Source organism: Leptonychotes weddellii, chromosome 5 (assembly GCF_054177405.1).
Source record: "Leptonychotes weddellii isolate Sample4059 chromosome 5, ASM5417740v2, whole genome shotgun sequence".
Classification (NCBI taxonomy): Eukaryota; Metazoa; Chordata; class Mammalia; order Carnivora; family Phocidae; genus Leptonychotes; species Leptonychotes weddellii.
Window position 1 is genome coordinate 3,393,413 of NC_138373.1, and position 25,281 is coordinate 3,418,693.

Here is a 25,281-nt window from a genome sequence, read left to right on the forward strand (position 1 = left end):
CTTAAAAAAAAAAAAAAAAAGATGCAGGGGGGTCTGCCAGGAAAACCAAGTATGTGATCCCATTGCTAAAAAAACAAACTTTGACCCAAAGCCCACGCATGTGCCTGCTTGAGTAGGGGCTGCACAGGATTGCCCAAGGGCAGAGAAACTACAGAAGGCCACCGAGGGAGGCAGAATTCTAAGATGACCCCCATCATCTCCGCCTCCTGGGATTACTCCCATCATTGTGTTCAAGGGCCAAGAGATTCTGCAGATGTAATTAAAGTACCAATGGGGTTGATCTTAAGATACAGAGACAATCCAGGGGGCCCGACCTAATCACGTGAGTGCCATCAGAGCAGGGAGTTTTCTCCGGCCGGTCACAGAAATCAGAGACTTGACCTGTGAGAAGGGTTTGAATAAGGGGGTGCTCCACTGCGGGGCTGGGAGGGGCCCCTGGTTGACAGGTAGCAGCAGCAGGAGGAAAGGCAGAGGCTAGACGGAGACCCCAGTCCTACAACCCCAAGGAACTGCATGCTGCCGATAACCTGTGGGCTTGAGGGCCCGCAGCTGCCAGGTGAGCAGAGGGTCCAGCTACCCCATGCCAGACTCCCCACCCACTGACACTGTGAGACACTAAAAGGGTGTTGTTTTAAGCCACTAGATGTGTGGTTATTTGTTACGGGGATGACAGTGGATTTGCAAGCCGGGAAGTAAGGCACTGCTGTAACCAATACCTACAACGGGGCAGGTATTCCAGGGTCGGAAGAATTCGGGGAGCATGGTAGATGGAGTCCCGACAGCCTTCAGCAGGCTATTCATAGAAACGTGGGCAGGAAAGACGCTGCTGGTAGGGACTCCAAGAAACAGAGGAGCACTTCCCTAAACTGTCTCCGAGGAAGTAGAAACTGCTGTGAGCAGCGTGTCCCGGGAATCTAGACTTTGAGGGAGCTGCCGCGGAGGCTCACAAGGACACGTGGGTTCCTGGAAACCCAGGAAGGGACCTGGTTGTGCAGAAGCAGGACCTGTAACTGAAGGGCCTGAACAGACTGCTCAGCAGAAGCCACCTAGGCTCTGCTACCTGTCTTGAGAGGCAAAGAGGGGAGAAATGGAAGAACGGAGAATGAAAAGGGAGCCCGACTGCATGACTGCAAATGCTCAGCCTCTCCACATGACAAGAGGCCAAGAGTCAGAACCCGCTGTGGGGGAGTGTGGCACAGAGACGAGGCTCAGTGTCCTGCTCAACCCTCTCTTGGCGCCTCGGAAGGATCTGGAGGTCAGAGCGCTGGGCCACACAAAGACCCTTGCAAGAGACTAAGGGTGTTCCTCATCGGTTCTCTTCATCCAACCAGGGGCGCTGGAGAAGCTTACGAGCGAGCACCCTCACATCTCAGCAGAAGCTGGAAGCAGAGAAGGGCCATGTCAGAAGCATCGTCCGTGGGTGTGGCTTGTGTGACAGTGTATGCCCCAGGAATCCACACCCAGCCCAGCCTCCGGATTCTCCAGAACAAGCAGCTCAGACTAGGGCGGAGGGAGCCCGGCACGACAGAGGCTCCTGACAGGCAGCAGGCTGAGGAAGCCACTCGCTGGGCTGCAGAGGAATCCCATTTTCAGGGAAAACAAAGGATGGCTCAGAGCCCAGAGGACGGCAGGCAGTGTGTTCCCAGGCCTTGAAATTTAACCACGGACTCCAGCTGCAGTTTGCCGGGCTGGGTTTCAAACACTGCCTGGACCAGCGGCTCCTTCTCGCCGTCCACGGCCCTCTTTCTGATGCAGCACGCCGTGACTCTTGTCCTGCACCTGGCCGGCCACTGCATGCCGGGAGCCTCTGGTCCCACAGGCCCGCAGGTGGGGAGGCCTGCACTTAGTGGATGTACTCGGGCACCTGCTCCACCCCTGACTCACACTATGTGCATGACAAGCACTGGGACTTGAACGGATACATAATGGCATGAGGCTGTGGGGCCTGGGGACGGCTGAAGCATTTTGCCATTGCTACGGATACAGCTCTAGCCAGACCTAAGATGACCCCCAGGGACCCCTGCCCTTGTATAATCACCTCCCCTGAGTGTGGAGGGACCTGTACATGGGGCAGCCATCCTGCCCCCAGCCAGGCTCTGCTTTATGGCAAAAGAGGCTTTTGCAGGTGTAACTGATCATCAGTTCACTCTGGGTTCATCTAAAGGGAGACTCTCCAGGCAGGCCTAACCCAAGCACATGAGCCTTTAAAAGCTGAAAGGAAGTCAAAGATCTGAAGAACGGGGGAGGGCTGGTGCAACCCTGCTGACCTGAAGGGGGGGCAGGTGGAAAGCAGGTGGGAGCAGCCCCAAGACAACAGCCGGCAGGGAAATGGGAAGCTCAGCCCTATAACGGTGAGGAACTGAACTCTGCCCACAGTAAGGAGGAGCCTCCTGACAAGAGCTCGGCCTGGATGACACCTCGGATTCGACCTGGTGATACCCTGAGATTCCAGCCATGCCAGCCTGCTGATCTGTGAGCTAAGGAAAGGCTGCTATGCGTGGGGTACTTTATTATATGGCAAGAGAACACTGATACGTGTCCACACCAGGTCATTACCATGAAATCGGGAGGAAACAGAATGGCAGAGGCACTGATGCGAGAGAGAATTCCATGGTGAGAAAAAAGTTTCTATCACGTGAACAAATTTATGTGAAATTAAACGTGACTATGTTTGTTAGCATTTAGAGAGGTGTCTGTTCTCCAAAATACAGCTGACTTTGGACAAGGACAGCATTCCCGCTGGCCATGTGGGGCATAAACAACCGAGAAAGAAGCTGTCAGGCCAACATCTGAACAAAAAGAACCCAGAGGTGGGAGTTTCTGAAGCTACTTTGGTCCTGAAAGCTTTGGCCAGTTCCAGGAATGAGAACAGTGGTGCTGCGAGAAATCGAAGGCCCGGGCTCGCCGAGTCAGAGCGTCCACCGGACACCTCCCCACTCTCTCGTCCTTCCCTTCCCTGGTTCCGGCTCCATAAAACGTTGCTTCTCTTCTGTCCTCTGGAACAGTCGGAGGTGCAGTATTGGAATAATCCTGTCCTTGAGTATGAAGAAGAACTGGCCTGTACAGACTTCGGGTCCAGTGTTTGCACGGCTGGGGTGGGTTTGGGCGTGCGTCCGAACTGCTCACTCTCTCTCTCGGGGAGACTGTCAAGCGTTCAGTCTTTCTTGAGAGAGCTTCGGTAGGCCATCTTTTTCTAGAAGATTGTCTATTTCATCTAAGTCTTCAAATTCGCTGGCAAAAAGCTATCCGTAAGATCCTTTTCAAAACCCCCTACAGCAGCTGGAGCTGCACCCCTTTCACATCTGAGACCGCTGCTATGCGCCATCTTCGTTTTCCTCATCAGTCTTCCAGTTTTGACTACTAGTCTTTTCAAAGAACCCGCTTTTCATTTCATTGATCCTCTCCCCTGCGTGTTTTCTGTTTGCTTTCTGCTCTACATTGTTTATTTTCTTCTCTCACTGAATTTATTAGACATATATTTTTACCTAATCCAGTAGGCAGGTAGCTCACCAGTGTTCAGGCTTTATTCAGTAAAAGCATTTAAAGCAATGGCCCTCCTTGGGGTGCCTGGGTGGGTGGCTCAGTTCATTAAGCGTCCGACTCTTGGTTTCGGCTCAAGTCATGATCTCAGGGTCAGGAGACTGAACCCCGTGTCGGAGTCTGCTTGAGATTCTCTCTCTACCTCTGCCCCTCCCCCGACTCGTGCTCACACTCTAAAATAAAATCTTAAAAAATAAAAAAAGCTATGCCCCTCCTTCCAAATCCCACATCAGCTGCATCCCACAAGTTCTGGTTCACGTTAAAGTCTTTCTTGATCCCTGAGTTACTTGGAAGTGTTTGAACTTCTAAATACCTGAGTGCTGTGTTGGAGACGGCCATCGCTGCTGGTCAGGACCCATTCTCTCCTCCTTCCTAACAGCAGCATGCTGAGGAACGGCGAGGTAATGCGCCCAGCTCACTAAAACTACCTTTTCCAGTGTGTCTTGCAGATAGGCATGGCCAGGCGACGAAGGTCCTGTCAGTGAGCGAGGAGGGCATGTTCCCGTTGGGACTTCTAAGAAAGTTCCATGGAAGGAGGATACGGTTGGCAGGGACATCTCTGCCTGGCCCCCTCTTCCTGCCTTAAATACGGATGTGATGGCAGGGGCCCCGTAATCATCCTGCACTAGAGGGGACCTTCCAGACTGCAGGCATGAACTAGAACGGTGGGGCTGAACGTGGAAGGGCTGTGGGGCCCTGATGACCTGCAAAGCCACCTGTTGGCCCTGAACCTACCGCTGCCGTAATGTGAAAGAAAAGAAACCTGTCCTGGGCTCCACTGGTCACCTGGCCAAATGTAGTTCCTAACTGACACAGACGCTTCTAAGATACCACTGTGGTATTGGTTTTTTGACCAGAAAATAGTTCACACATATGAAAGCATTTATAACTTAGACTAATAATAAAATGAACACTGCTTCATCCACCACCTAACCTGAAAAAGGTAGAACATTTCTAGGCTCACTGTGTTCTCAAAACTATACCTCCCTGTCCTCTCCCTACCTCTCATCTCACCAAAGGGAAGCACTACTCCGGATTCTGTGATTAACATTCCCTTAAATTATGGTTAGATCACACATTTTTGTAACCCTAAGTTATACTGCTCTACTTTGCTTGTATCCCACTATTTTTCTGCAATTTTCTTTCTTCCTCAATATTGTGAGATACATCTACATTGACGCACGTAGCTGTAGTTCACTTAACCACACAGCTCTACACTGTTCATTGCATGAAGACACCACTATCTACCCATTCCCCCATTTATGGGTTTGTGGGTTATTTCAAGCTTTAAGCTATCACCAAACGCTGCTACCAACACTCCCGTACTCTTCTCCTGGTGACCCATGGGACAGAGTCTCTAGGAGAGTGCTTCCCAACTCTTCTGACACCATGGCATATGTAGAAAATGATGATATTTACATGCACACTGGAGGAAAACTGGAGGGGTGTAGACTTCTGGATGCAGCCACAGAGGGGGCCCACAGACTGGCACCTTGAGGGTTCAGGGGACCAGTAAAATGAAGCACATCAACGTCCCACAGCCCGGTGGCAGAGGTATGCGCGAGCAGGCCAATGGTGCTAGGTAAGTCCAAACTGTCTCCCGAGGGAGACACTTCCTGCTTTCAAAGACCCTGGGCTAGAGCTCCCAAGGCTCCCCCTCCTCACAAGCCCAGATGTTGTTAGACTGACATTCTGTAAGACAAATGTCTGTGCTCTTAATTCGTGTTTCCTCACTGCTAATGAGATGGGGCATCTTTCTGTGCTTACTGTCTATTCCTAGCCGCTCTTCTGAGACACCTGTGCACTTCTTTTGCCCATGTTTTATTGGGTAGTTTGATCTTCTTAACCAGATTGTTTTTGGCGTCCTTGATATATTCCAGATAGTAATCATTTGTCAGTTTTATGTATTCTAAAATCTCCCTGCTTGAGCTTGTTTTTCACTTTTCACTGTTCATTATTTAATACAATTAAGAGATTCTGTTCATCAGCCTTTAATGGTTTGAGCCATTTTTGTGTGTGGGTGTCTTTTTCAGGAAATTCTTCTCTACGCTATTTGTTACTGAATAAAATAAAACCTGTTTTGTAATCAAAGAATATGCTCTATGAATCAGATATTCTGCAATATGCTGAGTCTTACTTTCTGATCAAGCAGGAGGCTAATTTTTGCACATGCCCAGTGCTTATTTGAGAATGATACACACTTTCCACTTGTTGGGCGGAAGGTACTATAATAAATATCCAAGAGATCAGGGATGACAAACGCCAGCCGCGGGGGAGGGGTGGGGGGGTTAACAAATCCAGCCCTGGCCATCTGCTTACATATCATCTCTGGCTGCTTGCATTCCACAAAGGCAGAGTTAAGTAGTTGAGACAGAGACCGTATGGCCTCACAAAGCCGAAAACACTTACTATCTAGCCCATTATAGAAAAAGCTTGCCAACCTCTGTTGTACTCAAAAACCTTTTTTTTTTTTTTGGTCTGCTTGATATCAATTAATGAAAGAGCTGCTTTAAAATCTTCTATGACAATGACATGGCAATTCTGCTAATCCTCGCTTGTTATGGTACTTTATGTTGAGGCTAATTTATTAGGTGAAAATAAGTTCTAAATTGTTCCATTTTCATGGTACATTATTCATTCTATTGTTAAGAGCAGTAGTCACTCTTGTCCCTAGTTGTTATTTCTGCTATGAAATCTGCCTGGATGATACTGTCACTCTAACAGTCTCTTTCCCTTAGCATGTATTTCTTCCATTCTTTTATATCTTAGGTTTTGGATGTGTCTCTCATAAACAGCACACAGCTGCACTCAGTTTTTCCGTGGAATCTGACACTCTTTAGTCAGGAACTCTGGTCCATTTGTTATATATAGTGACATATATTTGGTTTCATTTCCACCATCTTAGACTGTATTTTCTTTTTACCTGTTTTTCCCTATGCTCCTCCCCCTCCCTTTTTTTGCCTCCCTTTTTCCTGCCTTCTTTTGATTAAAATTATTTTCACTCCATTTTTTACCTTATTGAAGTTTTAGCCTTTTCACATGTTCCCCTAACATTATAACATGAATTCTAGACTTAATGAAGATTTCATCAGCGTCTTTATCCTCCTCTGTAACAATATAAGAGCATCAAAAAAATTTATTTATTTGAGAGAGAGAAATGGAGCAGGGGGAAGGGCAGAGGGAGAGGGAGAAGCAGACTCCCTTCTGAACAGGGAGCCCGACATGGGGCTCGATCCCAGGACTCCGGGATCATGACCTGAGCCTAAGGCAGACACTTAACCGACTGAGCCACCCAGGCATCCCGAGCATCTGAACTCTTATTGTCAGATTTAAACCCCTTTGCTTGCTTCTTTATTTTTATTGTTTTGTTTTCAATGGAGAAATACATCATGTTTTCAAAATAGCGCTTGAAAAATACAAGGTGTACAGGTTTTATAAAACAAAGCCAACTCCAGCCACGAGACACTATGTACATCCTGTGAAAAAACTAGTCTGATATTCAGTTAATGAAAACTAGAAAGCTCCAAGTTCCCAGCTTGGTTAAACAAGTATAGTTACATGAAACACTTAATAAACTAATTTTCCCCCCAATGTGTAAATAGAATGACAAGACTACATTTGTGCCTGGCAACTCCAGCCGGACCCCCCAGTTATCTGAAATGCACAGCTCCAGTGCACACTTCACCCGACTTACTGCAGCAGAAGGGCAAGGTGACTGCACAGGGCAAAGATGTGGGCAACAGGAATACTGTGCACTTGACATCACAAAGTAGGGGTGAAAAGAAAGCCTCAATTACTGCAGAGCCTAAAAGGAAGAAGACTATATTCCAACTTTGGAAAGTTAATCTAGAAGGATAGGGAAAGGGTTTAAGAAGTTACAGTTTCACATGAAAAATGCACACGTGGTAGAAAGGAACACAGTTGGAGGAGGGCAGGAATCAGGACCAGGCTAATTGGAAAATCTGTCAGGCTCGCTGTGTCCAAATCAAGACAGACTAAGTTTCCATTCATCTACATCTGCTGCCATTCATGTGTCCTCAACAGGGACACCCTACCACTTAGCTACAAGTGGTCTTTTTTTTTTTTTTAATTTAAAGGAAGGCATTCCTAATCTCTTGTAGGATAAAACAAAAACAGGAAGCTGCCTAGTTATCAAGTGCTTCCTAGAAACTATTTTGTATGTTTCTACATATAAAATTTACTGATAAATTTTAGCGAGTCCTTTAAAAATAAAAATTGGTTTAAATATTTTGGGGAAAATGCCTTTTTGCTGACATGTTTAAATTGGAAATTAACTTTACCATAAGCAGATACTCTGTGGAACATACAAATTTCTCATATGTATAGCTCCAACAGCCATCCAAGACCAATAACTGTATCCCAATTCATTACGTTCAGTGAAGTGAAATATTAGCCATGGAACCAAAATCTAGTGTTTTGTACCATGTGGCCACAGGATTGTGGGTTTCACATAATGGTTAAGAATACACTAGCATTCTGAGGTTTTTTTTATGAATCTACATACAAATATAAAGAAGGGAGGGGAGGCAAAAAGCTTTTTTGTTTTAGGACAAATCCTTAAGGACAAGAGAATATGGAGGTTTGTTAGTTCTGACACAGTATTTGCTGTTTGATTGCTGATTGTATGCACTCTAAAACAATTCCACAGATAAAACCAACATATTATTTCTTGATTGCGTCCCGACAAAACCAAAGACTTACTAATCACTGTTTCAATGTCAAATATATACCCTATGAGCTGACACTTCATTTTAAAGGATTACAGCTACCTCACGGGGACCGAGGTAGATGGATTTTTATGCTTTTTCTGACGTTTGGTACGCACTACACAATGGCATCCAGTTTGACAATTAATAATGAAGAAAACTCTTCAGGAAAAAAACTAAAATGCATCAAGCTGAAAAGCTTAAAATCAGTTCTACTTTCTAATAAAAATATACATAAAGTGCATCATCAGTATAAGGAATTCTGATACCAGTTTGTATTGCAAATTTTCCCAACAACGCATCAAACATAAATCCAGTCCAGATGTCATGCATGGGTACAAATACAGCCGGAGGGTTTTTTCTCGTTTTTCTCTCCATGGGCAGTCGTCCTTTAAAATAGTTACTATAACTGCTGCTGACGCATTTATGATAGTACTTCTAGCATCATATAGTAACCTGGACTTCTGATCAAGATTAGCCAAGTAAGGGAAGTTACCAAATAAGGCTAAATCTAGTTTGGTACCCTTCACTCTCCTCCTTTAGCACTTGAAGACGGCAAGTTGCGTTGGCAGATACAGTTTATGGACTCTTGAGGCTGTTTTTATCAGTTCAGTCTGTCTTACTGAATTCTTGGGAACAGGAACAGGATTTGCAGGGAGAGCTGGGATATTAGTAAGTTCTGTACTGGATGTCTGCCATGAGGCCATCCACTGTCTGAAGAGTTTCTAACAGAGTTGTACTTGTCTCTTTATGAGACTGTTCCTCTTCTTTTAGTTTCCTTGGTCCTTTATGCAGTGAGAATGTCTGCTAGACTCCCACTATAGGATTAGCTATGTTTGTCGCAGTGCTCCCTGAAGGCCTGGGCGGATGGTTTACCAGACGTGTTGAAGAAACAACTCTGGCAACCGTGGCCTTCGGTGGCGGAAGAAGGGCTGGCTGTGAGGCAGTCTGAGGAATGCTTTCGCTCGATGCACCCCCTAAGCTTTCACCGGGATTCACCCGTTGCAAGGAAACTTCAGTAACTTGTACGGCAGTCACAGATGCTGCCATTATGGCAGGAGCAGGACTATTTCTGCCCTGAGAGCTGCCAGTCACTGGGCCAGTCTTCATAGTGCTAGTAGGTGAAGGCACAGACATGCTGTCTTCCCTGTCTGCAGACAAGTCAAGGCTGCTGTCACTCAAAGATGTTAAAGTGACACCTTCCGTTGAATGTGTTTTCTGTTTCTGAAGCACATGATTAGGCAGTAGCTGGTGAAGTTCCTTTCTTCTTAAATGCATTGCAGCAATTTTCATATCCATCTCAAACATCTTGCTGTTTATTGCTTGCCTATAAACTGTATCTGTGAAAGACTGGATATCATAGGTGAGATCAATACTGAGAACATCAGAGTTTTCTGGCTTTTTTAACACTAACCCAATCACCCACATCGTACGAAATTCTTCCTTGTCAGGATTTTCTTTAGGTGCCGGAAATGACTGAGGATTCACATGCGCCAGAGTAATAAATTCATTCTTCTCCAAGCTTCCAACCAGAATTCGGACTTTTGATTCCACCAAGCCCACCCATTCTAGATGCTGTTTTTCTGTTGGTGCACTTGCTAGAAGTACAATATAATGCTTGTACTTTTGAAAGAAGCTTGGAGCTTCAAAAAGCTTGGACCACTCTGCCTTACTCAGCAAAATTTCATGCGTGATAGCAAGCCCTTGTTTAAACTCCTCGATCATGACCATCCTTGTTGAAACAGACACGTTGTATGTGGAGTTCTGCTGTGGGTACGCTGGTGTGATTATGGGCATAAGATGGTATCTATCACTGGGATTTACTCTTGGGTCCCATACAGGCAAATTAAGATTCTGCTCTTCAGGCTCTTTCAGCAGCACTGGATTTGGCCATTCCCATTCAGAAAATACCAAGAAAAACTTACGTACAAGAGTTGATGCTATTGCATTTGGGTAGAGCTGGCAAGTTCTTGCTACCAGCATGGCCCAGGAAACACCTCCTAGGAAGCCTAATATATTGGAATAGATATTGTGGCATTTGGCCCACAGTTTGATGGCTCTCAGAGTTAACCTGAAGCTGTCAATGTTTGGGACGAGATGTAAAATTTCATCCGTCACCCGGCAACCGTTTAGGCTTCTTATGCATCTAATATCTAAGTTTTTAAGCAGACTGTCATCTCTTAGGTCCAAATCTTCTGGAATAGTCTGCAGTGCCAATCTTGCAAACAAAATATCAATCTCTATACCATCAAAACACAGTTTAATAACTGGTACAAACGCCTCCTCAACAGCCCTTAAATCTTTTACTTCTTCGTGTAGTTTCAATTTGTCATAGAACGAGGTGAAAAAGTCGCTTCGATCAACATGTCTCGGTGCAACGCACAACGCATCAATATCAGCACCTTTTGTGTGCACTCCTAATCTGTACGAGCCAAACGTAAAGATCTTCCCGCCGACATTTTCAATTACAGCTTGTGGAAGGCTCTTGCTTTCACTGATTTCTCGTATCCACTCCTTTACCAGATTATTTAATTTTTCCAAAATTAAAATCCTGCGCTGCAGTTCCTCTTCCTCTTCAAAAACCCCAAAGGGCTTCAGGGTTTCAATTAACTTCTGGGTAAGTACGCAGTCAGTCTCCTTGGGGGCCGCTAAGCTGATGGGGGAGGAGATGCCATAGTGCTTGCGCGGCTGCATCTGTTGTGATCCCGGAGTTGTCACCGGAAACGGCATCATCTCTAGCGCCGGCCCCGCCACGCCACCTCCCCCGCCACCGCGACCTCCACGGCCGCTGCCCGGGTCATGATCCGCTGAGGCGGGGGGGCGGGGCTCCCACCGGCCCAGGTCCAACCCGCTCCCGCTCCACTCCCGCCGCTTCAAGCGCCTCTCTGCCGTCCCCTCGGCCCCAACATGGCGCCTGGGCCCTCAGAGCTGCATTCTAGAAGGGCCACGCACGCCACGGAGCCTGCACGCCGCGCGGAGCCTCACGGGAGTTGTAGTTTCCGAGGTCCCGCCTCAGGACTCGGGCTGGTGCAGGTGGTCCAGGGTACGCCTTGTTTTCGGCTTCATCAGTACTGTTTACACACACCTACCGTCTTGTCCCTTGATCACCATTTTTCCTTACACCCCAGATCTACTGCCTCTCCAGGGGCAGCTTCGGGTGGCCTTCGCCCTAAGGCGCGTCCTTCAGAAACCCCTCACAGTGAGGGTCTGCTGTGCAAGGCGCCTCCCGTTGCGTCGTCCGGGGCCCGGCGCCTGGCTGGTGGTTTAGTGGGTCTGCAACTCTGGGGTGGCAGTTCTGTTCTTTCCAGCTGGCAGGTCCTGTCTGCCACCTCTGGTGTCTACGGTTTCTGTTGGGAAGTCTGCAGTCTGACTGACCTGCTCACTGGTCTTTTCCTTCTGGCAGCTGTAAAGATTCTCCCTATCCTCAGTGTCCTGCAGTGTGACCACCACTCGGTGTCAAGGGGTAAACTTTCCATTTACCTTACACTGTGATTTCTGAATCGTAAGATTCGTGCTTTTCACTCCATGACCTCCGAAGAAGCTCAGGCATGGCCTTGGAATATGCTGTACACACCATTCTCTTGATTCTCCTCATGTACACATGTGATAGACTCTCTCATTGGGTTCTCATGTCTCTTACCTCCTGCTTCTTCCTGGGTGATGCCAGATCTACCTCTCAATTCTCCAATTCTCTCTTCACTTGTACTTAGTCTGCTGTCTAAGCCAGCACTGAAGCATCCATTTAAATACTTACATTTTTAATTACTAGAAGCATTATCTTGTCCTTCTCCAAATCTTCCCTGCCTCTTCGGAAGACACCTATTATTTCCTGTTTTCTTTCTACCTTTTATTCAGTAAACATTTTGAACTTATTTAATATTCTACAACTAATGGCCCCAATTCTTAATATTCTTGAGAATCTGATTCTAGCTTGTTTTCTACTGACTCAGACAGGCATTGCTTCATGGGTCTTGTAATTTTTGGATCATGAGCTCATCTCTGGTGAGGCTTGGGATGCCTGTGTGGATGTCCTTCCAAAGAGGAATTGCTTTGTTTCTATCAGATGTCCTTGTACACTATCATATTTTACACTACAATTTAATTCCTTTTCCAGGGACTAGCCAGATCACCTGAGTAGTGTGATTTCAAACCCCAAACATATGTGAAAAGAAAAGTGGTTTTTGATTCTAGGGAAGTTTTCCCCACCCAGAACCCAGACTGAGAAAGAGAACTCTTTGTCACCTCCTTTCACCAAGTATCAGATTCTTCCTATTCCATCTTTTCATTCAGTGTGTCGCCCTTCAAGAGTTGCAACCATATCCAGGTGTTTCCCTGCCTCTTTAGGTCCTGAAGCTCTATGTCTCTTTCTTGGGCAGCTGCTAAACTAAAGCTTCTTGATTATAAAGACTGGCAAATGCCTCTAGAGCAATTATAGTTCAGCTATAGAATCAGCTAAGATTCTGAGGTTTCAAAGTAGCTCTTTTTGGTTTTTTTCACCCCTGCTGATTTACTTTATTTTCTTGGGTACTCAGCTATGCATCTTAAAGGAGATTTTTTTTTTTTTTCTATTTCAACCAACACTTCAGGTACTTTATATAGAAAGATTTTCTAGGATAAGTAATCCCACATATTACAAGAAATATAAGTACCTATTTTTCAACCCATTTCAATATAGTTTGCATGCTCAACATTCCAGCAACACAGCTATCAGTAAGGTCTTTGGTGACTTCCAAGTTGTTTAATCCAACGGATCCAATTGCCTACATCTTTTTTGCCCTATAGTAGCCTTTTCTTGGCCTCCATGGCACCACACTCTTTGTGCTGTCTTGTACATCTTGGGCCTCCCCTCAGCCTGATTTGCTGACTGCTCCTCCATTACTTAGCCTCTAAAGTTGGTGTTTCTCTAGTTTCCATATTAAGCTCTCATTTCTCCTTATCTTTTGTACATTCACTACCTAGATCTCAATTTTCACAGCTTTAAATATCACCTATTTACAGCTTAATTTAAGCTTTTGTAACAGACTCTTTTTAAGTATTTATTTATTTATTTATTTATTTATTTATTTATTTATTTGAGAGAGAGAGAGGACAGGGGAGAGGGGCAGAGGGAAAGGGAGAGAATCCCAAACAGACTCCACCTGAGCACAGAGAGAGCCCGACATAGGGCTCGATCTCACGACCCTGAGATCATGACCTGAGCCGAAACCAAGAGTCGGACACCTAACCGACTGAGCCACCCAGGCGCTGCATAACAGACTCTCTTCTAAGCTCCAGATCCATATTATCTGACTTCCTATCTACCACCTCCATTGAATATCTGAAACTTAACTTAGTCTAAAGAGGGCTCTTATTCTTCCCTCCATAATTTGTTTCTCTCCCAGTAGTCACCATTTTAGTGAATGGCATCTCCATCCATCTGTGCATACCAGAAACCTGGAAGTCATTCTCAACACCTCCCTCTTTCTCATACTCAATATCTAGTTCATTTACAAATATTGTTGATCCTACCTCTAGAATATATTTGGGATTCATACACTTCTCTCTACCTGTTCCCTCATAACTCTACTTGAGATTTCCATCAACTCTCATCTAGACTCCTATAAAAACCTAATTAATCTCCTATTACTGACCTTTTTGAGTATTTTCTACTAGGATCCAGAGTGGTCTTTTAACCCCTTCAGTGGCCTCCCATTATACTTAGTCTAAAATCTAAAATACCTAACAACCCAGGTTGGTCTTCCCCTGACCATCTCTCCAGCCTCAATGCCCACAGCTTTCCCCCATGCTCCAGCCACATGGCCTTCTCCCAATGCCTGGCATTCGCTTCACTGTCTCTCATCCGGAGTCTGTACACAATGCTCTTCCCTCTGCCCAGAAAGCTCTTCTAGCTCCACCAAGTGTCTACTACTCTTCACCTCGTTAACGTCTTGTCATTCTTGAGACTAGCTTAAAATTTATCTCCTCAGAGAGAATTTTCCTAACCTTCATGCTAAATTGGCACATGTGCTTTCCCTCCACAGCACTTATCACAATTTGTAATTATGTTTTCCGTGTGATTGTTTCTTTGCCTTTACTTCCCACTAGACTCTTAGCTCCACGAGAACACGATCTATTTGTTTTGTCAACTGCTATATATATATATATATACACACACACACACATACCTAGTCAAGCACCAACAGATATTTGCTGACAAATTAATGAATGAGCACAGTTCTTTTTCCTTTGAGTCACTGGTAATCAATATCCAGAAGACTCATTTCTTGAATTCTGATTAGGTAGAGGTCAGTTTCAAATCTACACATTGTAACCTCTGGGAAGTCATTTCGGAACTCGATTCACAGCTACTCATGCCAGTTGGCTACAGGGAGTCTCTACGGCCGCATGACTCTAGTACCCCACTACACTACAGCACCTTCTGACCTAAAAGTGTTTCCAGGGGGGATTTTCGTGGGTCAGGGGCTCATACTCAGTGCCTAAAGACGTGGAAGGACCACACAGGAAAACACGCCATTGTCATGGCCGCCTTTCTGCAGAAGCCGCGGTCCAGCAGTGCTTACTAGGAAACGAAGTAGACATATCCACAAGCCAGCAATTCCATTTCTGGGAGAACACCCTCAGAGAACTCTGCACAGACCCTCAAGAGGGAGGGTATGCCATAGTTTGTAGCAGGACGAAGCTGGATGCAACCTGAGTGCCCATGATTTGGGGAATGGATAATGTGGTATATGTATATGATGGGAAACTATGGCTCAGTCAAAAGCAATGAACTGAAATTTACAGCACCACAGGTAGATCTTAATCTTATTATGTAGTGTCCTTAGTTGAACAGAAAGGTTAAACTTTTATATATTTAAATCCATCTACCTTTTCCCCTTACGGTTTGTGCGTTTTAAGCCTTCTTATGAAATCTGTCTTTCTTTTAGCTGATGCCAATTATCCCAACACTGTTTACAAAATCATTTCCCCAATATCTGTGATGCAATCCGCATTGCACCAAATTCCCACTGGGTCATTCAACATTGTCTGCCTTTGCCTTCTCTATTCTGTTCCCTCCATCTGCTTGGACGTTCCTGCCCCCAAACCACATGCCTTAATTACCATGGTTTTAAAACATGTCTTGGAGCTAAGGAGGTCAATCTCCCCTACCCCTGCTCATCTTGTTCAAACCTATCTTGGGCATCTGAAAACCAGGCTCCTTTCCCAAAGATGGACTCCGTCTGTGCAAGGACAGCACAGAAAAGAAGGTGGACTTGGGCCTCACTTACTGCTTTCACTCTGTACACATCTGAACATGTATTTAAGATCTCTGGAAACATTTCTGCCACTTCAACCATCAGAAGGAAAAAAAAGATAGTTGACTAGCATTCTCTGTTTATGTGAGTATATTATCTAAAACCAGTAAGAGACACTATTCTATATGATTTAAATATATCCCCCAAAAGTTTTTCCCCAAAACTATAAGTCACTTTTGGGAACCAACAGATATCAACCTGCTTTAAATGTTAATAAAACATAGTTGTTAATATATTAATACTTCTTGGAAATGCTTCACATGGTTAACTGGACCAAGTGAGGTCTCTCTATCCATTTAACCAAATCCGAAATTTTGCTTTTGTGTCTACCTGTTTCAAGACAACTTTAAAGAGGCTGATTCATCTTGTTGCAGTATGTACAACACAGAAGGCATCAAGAACCAGGCGGATTTGTTGTACTATGCTGGCTAATGGGGTTTTTTAAAATATACTTCTTCCAGAAATTTAAAATCAATTTCAGTAAAACTATAAAGAGGTTTTAGAAAATATGAGCTAAGTGCTATTTAGTTTATAGAATCACTAGTTACTCGTACAACCAATTAACATCCACTCTCACACTGTGAGCATCCCATTGGGGGCCAAATGTGAAGAAAGATGAGGAACCGTGGATCTGAGGGCTGACAGATGTCTGGTATTCCTGCTCATCCTCTCAACCTGACACCTAATCCCTTCTGTCTCCAACACCCCAGGAGAGCCTGCAGCCCCATAGGCATGCACTTCCTTCACTGGCTAAATTCCTTCCCTGCAGTGTCCACACTGGCCATTCCTTAGCCAATTCCTCTTATAGTTTACACCTTGTCAACATTTTACACCAGTTCTGACCTCCCCCTGTGGATTCTGTGGTAAGTTTTGGAGGCTCCTTATATAATGTGGCCGGAAGTCCCCGGGGAGGTGGGGGTGCTGCTGGCCAGGCCCCGGGTGGGCGCCACCAGCTTGGGGAACAGGGCAGTTAAGCCTCCTCCAACACTGCACTTTTATGTGAAACTGAAGGCTGTGAACTTTTTAAAAATCTACACGGTGAATTAAAGGATGAGATGGGCTGCAAGTAACCATTCAATTTTATGTTCTCTTTGAATTAAAAATCCTCAAAAATATCTTTTAAGCTCAATTACTTGAGACTGATGAGAAAAGTTAGCGGTTGTCTTGCTTTTCACCAAACCACATAAAATAAACTCTGCCCACAATGATTCTATCCCTGCGAATATGCTCGAAGGAGTCTCACTCAAGACTCACAAGGCAGTTACTCCTAAATAAAAGGAGAAGAAAACCCAGATCACCTCATTCATTCTGAGAGAAGTTATTAAAGATCAGATTCATAGCAAGAGAAAACTGTCAAAAGCACGAAGAGGTTGGGGGACGTATGAGGACAGGATTCATGGTGCACAGCGGAGACAGCAGAGGACTCCCATGCAGCCTTCACATTTCTGTCTGTCACCGGGGTCCAGGCTCTATCTGCCCACCTGTGGATGGAAAGGTGGAAGGAACCACACACCAAAGTCAGGCGCTCAGAGACAACGTATCTGCCACCACCGGCCCCTCGCACCGGGCCTGAAGGAGAGGGGAGACTGGCGGATTGTACTTTCAGGAGCCCGGGAGGCACATTCCTCGTCACTCAAGCCACAGTTTGCACTAGGGACTTCCACCCCGTCAGCACACCACCCTCTCTCCTCCCCATCCCCATCCCCTGGCAAAGAAAATGGATTCCAACTGTGGAGTCTTAGATGCACACAGGAAGTGGGACTTAGAGAGGAGCTTGCTCTCCTTACGCGCATCAGTCCTGCAGCAGGCACTTACCGAGCACCCACTGTATGCCCCACACCATAGACACTTGGAGGGTGGTCAGTCACCAGCCCCACGGCTGAGGCAGAGACGCCCTGCGATGGCGCAGCCTGCACACCTCGGTCACAGCAGCTTGGGACACGCTCGAAGCTTGCTTGCTTCCCAGAGGACACCCAAAGCAGAGGAGACCCTCACTGCAGGGAATGGAACAACGCCAAGCCTCCGAGGGCCATGCGGGCCACACGGAAGGGCATCCACGGGCAGAAAAAGCAGCTCTGCATATCACCCTCAAGACACTGGGCTTTCAAGGCGCCCCCGTCCCTCAGTGAGCCACAAGACAGCATGGCCTGAGGACCATGAAGGCACGTACCACTGGTCCCAGTGGTGAAGCGCTTGGTGTGGTCAACAAACTAAGCTCAGGCCGCCAGGTTCCAATTGGTGGTTCCCAATCCAGGGCAAGTTTGCCCCCAGGGACACCCGCCAATGCCCGGGGACATTTTTGGTTGCCACAGCGAGTAGGGGTGTTGCTAGCAGCTAGCGGGCAGAGGCCTGGAACTGCTACCTACCCTCCAGTGTACAGGCCGGCCCTCGCAGCAAACCACGGGCCTAAAACATCAGTGAGGCCAAGCTTCAGAAATCTAGGCTAAATACACTATTCTGTCCTGGAGACACAAACGAACCTTCTCTCTCGCCCTTCCCAAGCTGCTGATAAAGACCACATGGCCCAGCTGTCACCCCTCCCCGAAGCGCGCAGAGGCGATTACTGTCTACATGTCAGTGACAGGACCCAGAGCCCTGTCTATGCTCCTGATCCTAAACACCAGCCTTCTGGGAATATGCGAGTAGGAGAGGCCTTGCTGCCCCACCTACGCCAGCCGCCTCTCTCCCGGAGCGGATGCACAGTATCTGGATACTTGGGAAACCCGGGGGAAGCAGGCAGCTGTGAAAAGACTGTTTACGAAAACAAAACCCCAAGTGCCTGAGTGCATAACTATGGGTGCATAACAGTGGTCCACACGGTTAAGGAGAGCCTCCGGGAAGCATCCGGCACACCTTCTTTCACACCTTGATACAGAGGGGACCCCCGTGAGTCTGCAGGAGAAGGGCCTGGGGTGGGTTCCTTGCACCTGCTCCCAGCTGCTCCCCAGCTCCAAAGAGCAGCCAGGACGCACGCCCTGGGTGCTGGCTCTGGCTCACTCTGAAACCAGGACTAGCAAGCCCCGACTCACAGGCCGGCGTGAAGTCACGTGCACGCATACACACCACACATAATGCGCACGCAGGCAGTCCCTTCCCTTTTCCACCACTTTCCCCAGATGAGGTAGACCACTGGCTCACTGGAATAATCAGGGCAAGCTCGCCTGCTCTTTGGGGGAAGAAGGAAGACAGAGAAGCGTGGAGCACCATCCGGCAGCGGCGGGAGGGGGGCGGGGATGCCAAGCAGGAGACGCTGGGCGAAGTCTTCCCGAGCAGGCAGACCAACAAGCTTGAGATTCTTTCTCCTTATCAGACTTGGCACAGAATCATCAACACACACGGAACACTCGGTTCAGCAACTCGGGGTCAGCTCAGACAACCCACAGCCTGCGCAAGCCTCACCATCTTGACCATCATGGGCAAGGGGGACAGCATGGGCAAGAGGCCCTGGAGTGCCCAGACCTCACCCCAAGGGAAGGCCAGCAGTGAAGGACGTCTCCCCTGGGTCCAGGAGGCCTGCTTCAGGCGGGTAACACAACCCACTTCCAGCCCAGAGAAGTGTGTCAGTGAGACTGGTCCTGTTCAATAGACTCTTTATTTGAAAGATTTTGCAAAACCAACACCAAGTTGAATAGGCTGTGGGCAATGGGGCCTTCTCTTGCCTCGACTAACGTAAAAGGAAGGCCATCTACAAGGGGCTAGTGAACAGGAGACAAAGTCCCCTGTCCTGCAGATGGCATCTGGCCCCCGGTCCCCCACCAGCCATCACCTGTGCAACACAGAGCAAGCTTTCCAAGGCCCTGGCCAGGTACCCAGAGCACAGTGACCCCCTATGCCTTTGCCCTCCACTCAGCAGAGAAATGACCAGGAGACAAACACCACTGCAGCCCCTCAGCAGGTCTGCCTGGCCTCATGGGAGGCAAGGCAGGACCAGATGACAAACCAAAGCCTGAGCCTGCAGGGTGGGGGTGCTCGGGGTGCTGGTCCAGGGAGGCTTGGAAACAACACCACCAACTACACCTGGGCCTGCTTTTGATTATCATCGTGCGCCGGCAACTCCCAAACCATCAGTGATAACCGCCCCCGTCAGAAGACCCCCAGCTCCGTCCTCAGCACACTTCTGCCTAGGAGCACACACAACAAACTGCTTACCACATACAGGAAATGTTAATAATACACAAATATGACTCCCTGCGCGTCTGCCAAGCACCATGCTAAGTGCTTTACTACATCACTAACGCCCATGACACTGAAGTCATGCCCCCATTCTCCAGATCAGGAAACCGAGGCCACAAGCGGTGAACTGATTTGCCTAAGGTAACAGAGGGCCGCTGCCACTTAATGTCAACCGTGGCCCCCCTGGACTGAGACTCAGAGGTTCCCATCAGGCCTGAGTAACCCCAGCCCCTGCGAGACCCACCCATCCCCCCCTGCCACACCCCCCCGCTGGCCCCCCCCATCTCCACATGCTGAAGATACAAAGCAGGCCCCAGAGCAGAAGCAGAGCTAGAGAGAATGAGCATTTGCAACACCTCGGGGACACACACCACAGGTCAGGAGTGCTCAAGGCCCCTTTCAACCCCGGGGATCATGAAATCAAATGACAACTCGGGGCTACATAGGACAAGTCCCTTTTTTGCATAAAGCCACCATTTTCTCCAGGAAATTAAGAAAAAGTTAAATATGATTTGAGATACATTTAAGAGTCTTTCGGCATTTGAAGAAAATTATTGTTTATGGCATTTACCTATTAAGAGAATCAACTTCCCACCAACTGAACAATAGGCAGACACGGAGCAGAGGCCCATAGGCCTCCAGCTGCCCGAGGCACCCACAACCCCATGCACACCCAATGCACCCCATCACCTCGGAGACCCGACTTCCTCCCTTGTCCTTTCACTGGCCTGTCCCTGAGATTCCGGACTTCCGTAACGCACCAGCCACCCGCACTTGACACAGAGCGCATGATGTGCACAGCTCTCTGCTCCCAAGCACCTGACGGTGAGGCTGAAGCACCAGCACGCGTCCTGCAATAGAGACCAACTGCAGTCTCCACGGCAGCTTGGATTAAAGCGGGAAATTTAAGAAGTCCTCAGACGTGTGACAGAGCAAACACACCTTCCTGAGTTTTCCCGCAAACGGATCCCTGAGCCTCTGGCTTTCAGTTCTCCCCAGCCAGCCCCCACTTTCCCTGAGGCATCCCCTCCTCACCTGCGGTCATGGTGTCCACGTCCTTGGCCGCCAGCTCTGCCACATCTGACCTCTTTCTTAGCTCAAACCTCCGGGACAAGCCTTCTCGGGGTTTCCATAACTCCTGGATCAAGAGGGGCTTCTCGTTATCCCCAAAGACCCGAAAGCACTGGGCTTGCCAGCGCTGCCCCGAGTCGCTGGCCTGGCCCACCACATCACACAGCACGTACTGGCTGGCGCACTCAGGGCTCAGGGCATAGCGCTCCAGGGCCTCCTTCACCAGCTCCTGGGCGCTGGACATGCCGGTGGCCAGGACGCTCTTGTAGTGGGTTCCCGTGCAGACGCTGTCCCCGAACACCTTCAGGACCCCAGGGGCCGAGAGCTGGGTGGAGAGTTCCGCGGGGTCGTCGCTGGCGCCCAGGCTGGAGAAGGTGGCGTCCAGGTCACGGTACTTGTAGCTCAGCGTCCGGGACAGCATGCTGGACAGCAGCTGGCTCTGCCGCTTCAGCTTGCTCTTGGTGGGTGGAGACATGATGAAGTGGGTCCCATAAAACATGGTGGGCCAGTCGTCATGGACAAGGACTGAGGGCTCTGGCCAATGGCACAGAAAAGGCTGTGTCCTGGGAGAAAAACATACGCTGGGTTAGCATCACCATCATGAGTGGCAAGAGCAAACAAGGCTCAAGTGAATTCTGGCGGACTTACTAGGCCATCCAGGGCCATGTCCCAACACAGCCAGCAACCTCTGGCCAAGCACCACCAGAGCACCTGAGTCAGAATATGACTGAAGCCAGCAGGGGCCGCAGGAGACAAAGCGGGTTTGAATGGCCCGAAACACCCTTCAAGAAACACCATTACCAGGAAGCACGAAGAGGTCACCAAGAGGTAAGACCCGCTCGGCCGCAGGGTTCTGACTTCTGGATGAGCCTACTTGCCTAGCAGAATCGCGACAGGGCTAGCCTAGTCCCGTGGGAGGCAGCCCACAGAGGGCAGCAAGCCTGATCTCCTTAAGCTCAGCCTCTCCTACACCACAGCCTCGAATACGGGAAATCAATCACAAGCACCCATGGATCTAGGAAAACAGGCAAAGTCACGGACATGTTAACAGAGGCCTGAGTGATCAGATGCTCAGAACACAGATTCCCTCAAAACACGGCTCCTCGATGACTGGTCCTGGCTTGGAGGAGCTGCTTCCCTGGGACAGCAGCTCTACAATGTCCACACGACCACAACGGACACAAAAGGGCTCTTCCAGAACCAGTGGAGGCATGACTGGAATGTATGCATTCCACCCACCGCATCCTGCCTGGTATTCAGGCCCGGGCCAGGCCAGAGATGCAATCTTGCTGGGAAAATTAGAAAACAGCTCTGGGATGCTTTGGTGTGTCATGAAATCATAATTCTAATGCACCTAGAGCTTGAAGGACTTAGGATTCTAAAGAGAGAGTTTACCAGGTTCCCCCCACTCCCCGCCCAGGCGCTGTGGGAACAGGAAGACAGTCTCTGCTTCATAAACACCAAAGCTTTGCAACAAGTCGGGGACACTGAAAAACCGTACCCATCTCCTAACTACCCTACTCCCAACCTCTGTGCTCATGCCCTCGCCAGAGACAACAGCAGACAGACTGACCAAGACAAGTCTACTCTCTGAAGGCTCTGGAAACAGTGGCCCAGGTCCCAGGGAGTACAGCAGGGGGCACCTGCCTCTGCGACAAATGTCAGCACTCACTCAGCTGGCGTCAGTGCCCTCAGCCCTGACCCACTCCTGGCTCCACGGGCACTGAGAAAGGCTTTCTGGAAGTGAAGCTGTGTGCTTCAGGCAGGAGAAAGTCACTGAGGAGCCCCCAAACAAAAGGACCACACTGACCCACAAGGTGGACCTGTGCTTGCGCCTCTCGCAGGCCGTCCACTAGGCTTCCGTCACACTCTCTAAGTCCCTCACTCCGTCCAGGGCTGTTAGGAACAAGTGTGGAAGCAGACCCACCATTTAACTCCTCTAGAGCCAGCCTGGGTCTGTCAGCCACCATACATCGTCAGAGAAGCCCAAACTCTTCAAAATGCTTCCAACAGCTTCTTGCACCAAAGATGAGGTTCCAAACACTGACGCCTGCCACTCGGGGGTGGGCAGGGGACGCTGCTGTACTACAGCCTATCATCTGTGCCTTCCCCCAGCAAAGCTCTTTATTACACACCAGCTTCCTGAAGACTGGAGCTCGCGCAAAGCAGTCAGTGTCCTAAGCAGAACATTTGGGGCTCTCTCTGGCCTCCGTGAATCGGGCTAGAACGGCGTCGTTTCTCTCCCCCTCAGGAATGTACGACCCATCTCCTTGTGAAATCCTAAGGAGGCCAGAGCTGGCCATGGCCTCCCCACCTGGGCCTGTCAAACGCAACTGAAGCGTTTCGGCTAGTACCTGCATGCCCAGTTTGCACACCACACCAGGAGCCCATTCCCACGCGAGCCTTCCGCGAGTTACACAACCTGCCTCTCAGGACACCCCGGCTCAGAAGCCTCTGGGCCAGCACCTTCTCAAAGGACCTGAACCCTCCACAGACGCTCTGCTTACCAGGCCGCCTCCTTCAAGCACAGGCCCCAGGGTCTCAGCCCAAACCCAAAGTGGCCCAGAGGCTTGGAAGGTGCTGCCTTTCGAAAAGATGTCTGAATGTGAACTTAAATATGATGCCATAAGCTGAGAGAAAGGCGCCCAGATACAGCATAGAAGGGAACTGCTATTCCATGCCTGGCATGAGGTCCAGGTTCTGTAAGGTCTGAAGCATATACAACTCTGCCTTAATAAACAAGAAATAGAAACTGACACAGCTGCTGGGTCCCCTCCCTGGGGCCTCAGAATTGAGCTCCCCTCCCTTCTCTTCAGCAGGATTCCAAGGCAAAGTTCGCAAAATCACATCAAGAGCAGAGAAAATGTAGGACAGACTGTGATCTTTTCTCTTCGGGAGCTTCTTCTTAAGCCCCAAGAAGTCCAGGCAAACACAGACCCTGGTCTGTGTGGTCTCTCTAGTCAGGAAGCCTTTTTCTCCCCATGGTCACTCTCTCTGTGGCCATCTGCAGAGAACAGCCCCCGACGGCGGCCACGTGTTCCCTCGTCAGCGTCCTTCACAAGTGCAAAATGCAGAGGACAACCTATTTGTCCCACCGTGCTGGCCGACAGTCCCCAGCAAGGGCAAGAGCAAAGACACACCCTCCAGAGTGGGGCCCGCCCTGGGTAACCCGATCTGGGTTTTGGAGGCATGACCTGTCTTTCCCTTTGCTGCCCACTTCTCTTCTCTTTCACACAAATATTTGGGGGAAACACAGGCCCAGGGTGTAGGACACTTGCTGTCGCTTCTCTTGGGCGATGTTTTTCTCTTGTTCTCCAGGAAGAATCCAACTTCTGATGAAAACAAGCTCAAGTCACACCAGTGAGTGCAACGAGCGAGGTCAGTGCCGGGCTGATGAAATGGGTGGAGGCACTCGGCCGGCTCAGGCTCAACACCGCAATGTGGAACTCATTAGAATTTCCACCAGGACAGGGAAGCAAGAGGGTAGACTCTCTCAGGCTCTGCTTTCTCCCCACCCACCATAAATCCTACCTTGACAGCTCTAGCCAGAGCAGTGCTTTCAAATACAGAAATAATTTAATCAGATGTAATTCTGACATGCTATCCTCTTGAGAGGGTACTTTTTCCACCAGTGGGATTAAGGACTGGCTCCTCTCTGGAATGCACAAGAGGTGCTAACTGGAGACACCTGTAATCACCCTTGACTTGCAAATTCTTTTGGGCAATTCAGATTAACCAAACACTTAACAAGGTGTGTGTGGGGGGGGTTGCTGAGCAGGCGGGTCTGCAGCCACCCCCCCCCCCGCACCGCAGTCCCACCAACCAGCTCTCTGATGGGAAACAAGCCGGTTTCTTCCGCAGGGCCCCCAGGAGCTCCAGTTCAGCATCTGTTTTCTTAGATGCAGTATTGTCGAGGGGCTGGGGGTGGTACAGAAATAGCTGGGAGACAATGCTTTCAGCTGGCACACGAGTGGGGAACGCGCCGCTGTGGGAGCAGGAAAACCAGGACCGGCTGTGGGCGGGGAAATGTCACGCCGACCCTGGAGGCAGGGCGCTGACACCCGTGCCCTGCTCCCCCGCGGCGCCCGCGCTGCCAGACCCCCTCGAAGGGACCACCAGGGAGACTGAGGCCCTGGGGTGCCCTGCAGTGGGGGGCCAGACTCCCGGGTCTCAGGGAACGGTGGCCGAAGCTCGCCCCGATTCGGGTCCCGCCCCCCAACCCCCGGGGCCGCGCCCGGGGCCCGACAGTGACTGGTCTCCATGGCAACCGGACAAGCCCGGCCGAACTGCCCGGGAGATGCCCCGTGAGGGCCCCGTTGCCCCAGCGCGCGCCCCGCGGCCTCCCCGCCGGTCGGCTCTGCGCCCCGGGGCCCCGGACGCCGCTCCTCGCGCACCCCGCACTCACCTCCGGCACAGCTCGCCGCCGCCGCGGTCCCGCGCGGCTCCCACACCGCCGTTAGCCCGCGCCCGCGCCC

The 25,281-nt window shown here is 49.2% G+C and overlaps 2 protein-coding genes and 1 long non-coding RNA gene across 3 annotated transcripts in view; 1 reads left to right on the plus strand and 2 right to left on the minus strand.

Annotated features, from left to right (window-relative positions):
* The window catches only part of RADIL (Rap associating with DIL domain), a 61,633-nt gene extending 36,358 nt beyond the window's left edge, over positions 1-25,275 (minus strand). Inside the window, exons 1-2 of the mRNA XM_081819031.1 lie at positions 25,212-25,275; positions 20,771-21,369 (exon numbers count right to left, since the gene is read on the minus strand). Of these exons, the coding sequence (XP_081675157.1) occupies positions 20,771-21,305 (535 nt within the window). The 5' untranslated portion in view covers positions 21,306-21,369; positions 25,212-25,275. The remainder of the gene's footprint in view (positions 1-20,770; positions 21,370-25,211) is intronic.
* The window catches only part of LOC145721380 (uncharacterized), a 229,223-nt gene that overhangs the window by 28,749 nt on the left and 175,193 nt on the right, over positions 1-25,281 (plus strand). The gene's annotated exons all lie outside the window — the stretch shown is intronic.
* PAPOLB (poly(A) polymerase beta) lies at positions 8,785-11,028 on the minus strand. The gene has a single exon (XM_006751727.3). The coding sequence runs from the start codon at positions 10,998-11,000 to the stop codon at positions 9,075-9,077; it is 1,926 nt and encodes a 641-aa protein (XP_006751790.1). The 5' UTR covers positions 11,001-11,028; the 3' UTR covers positions 8,785-9,074.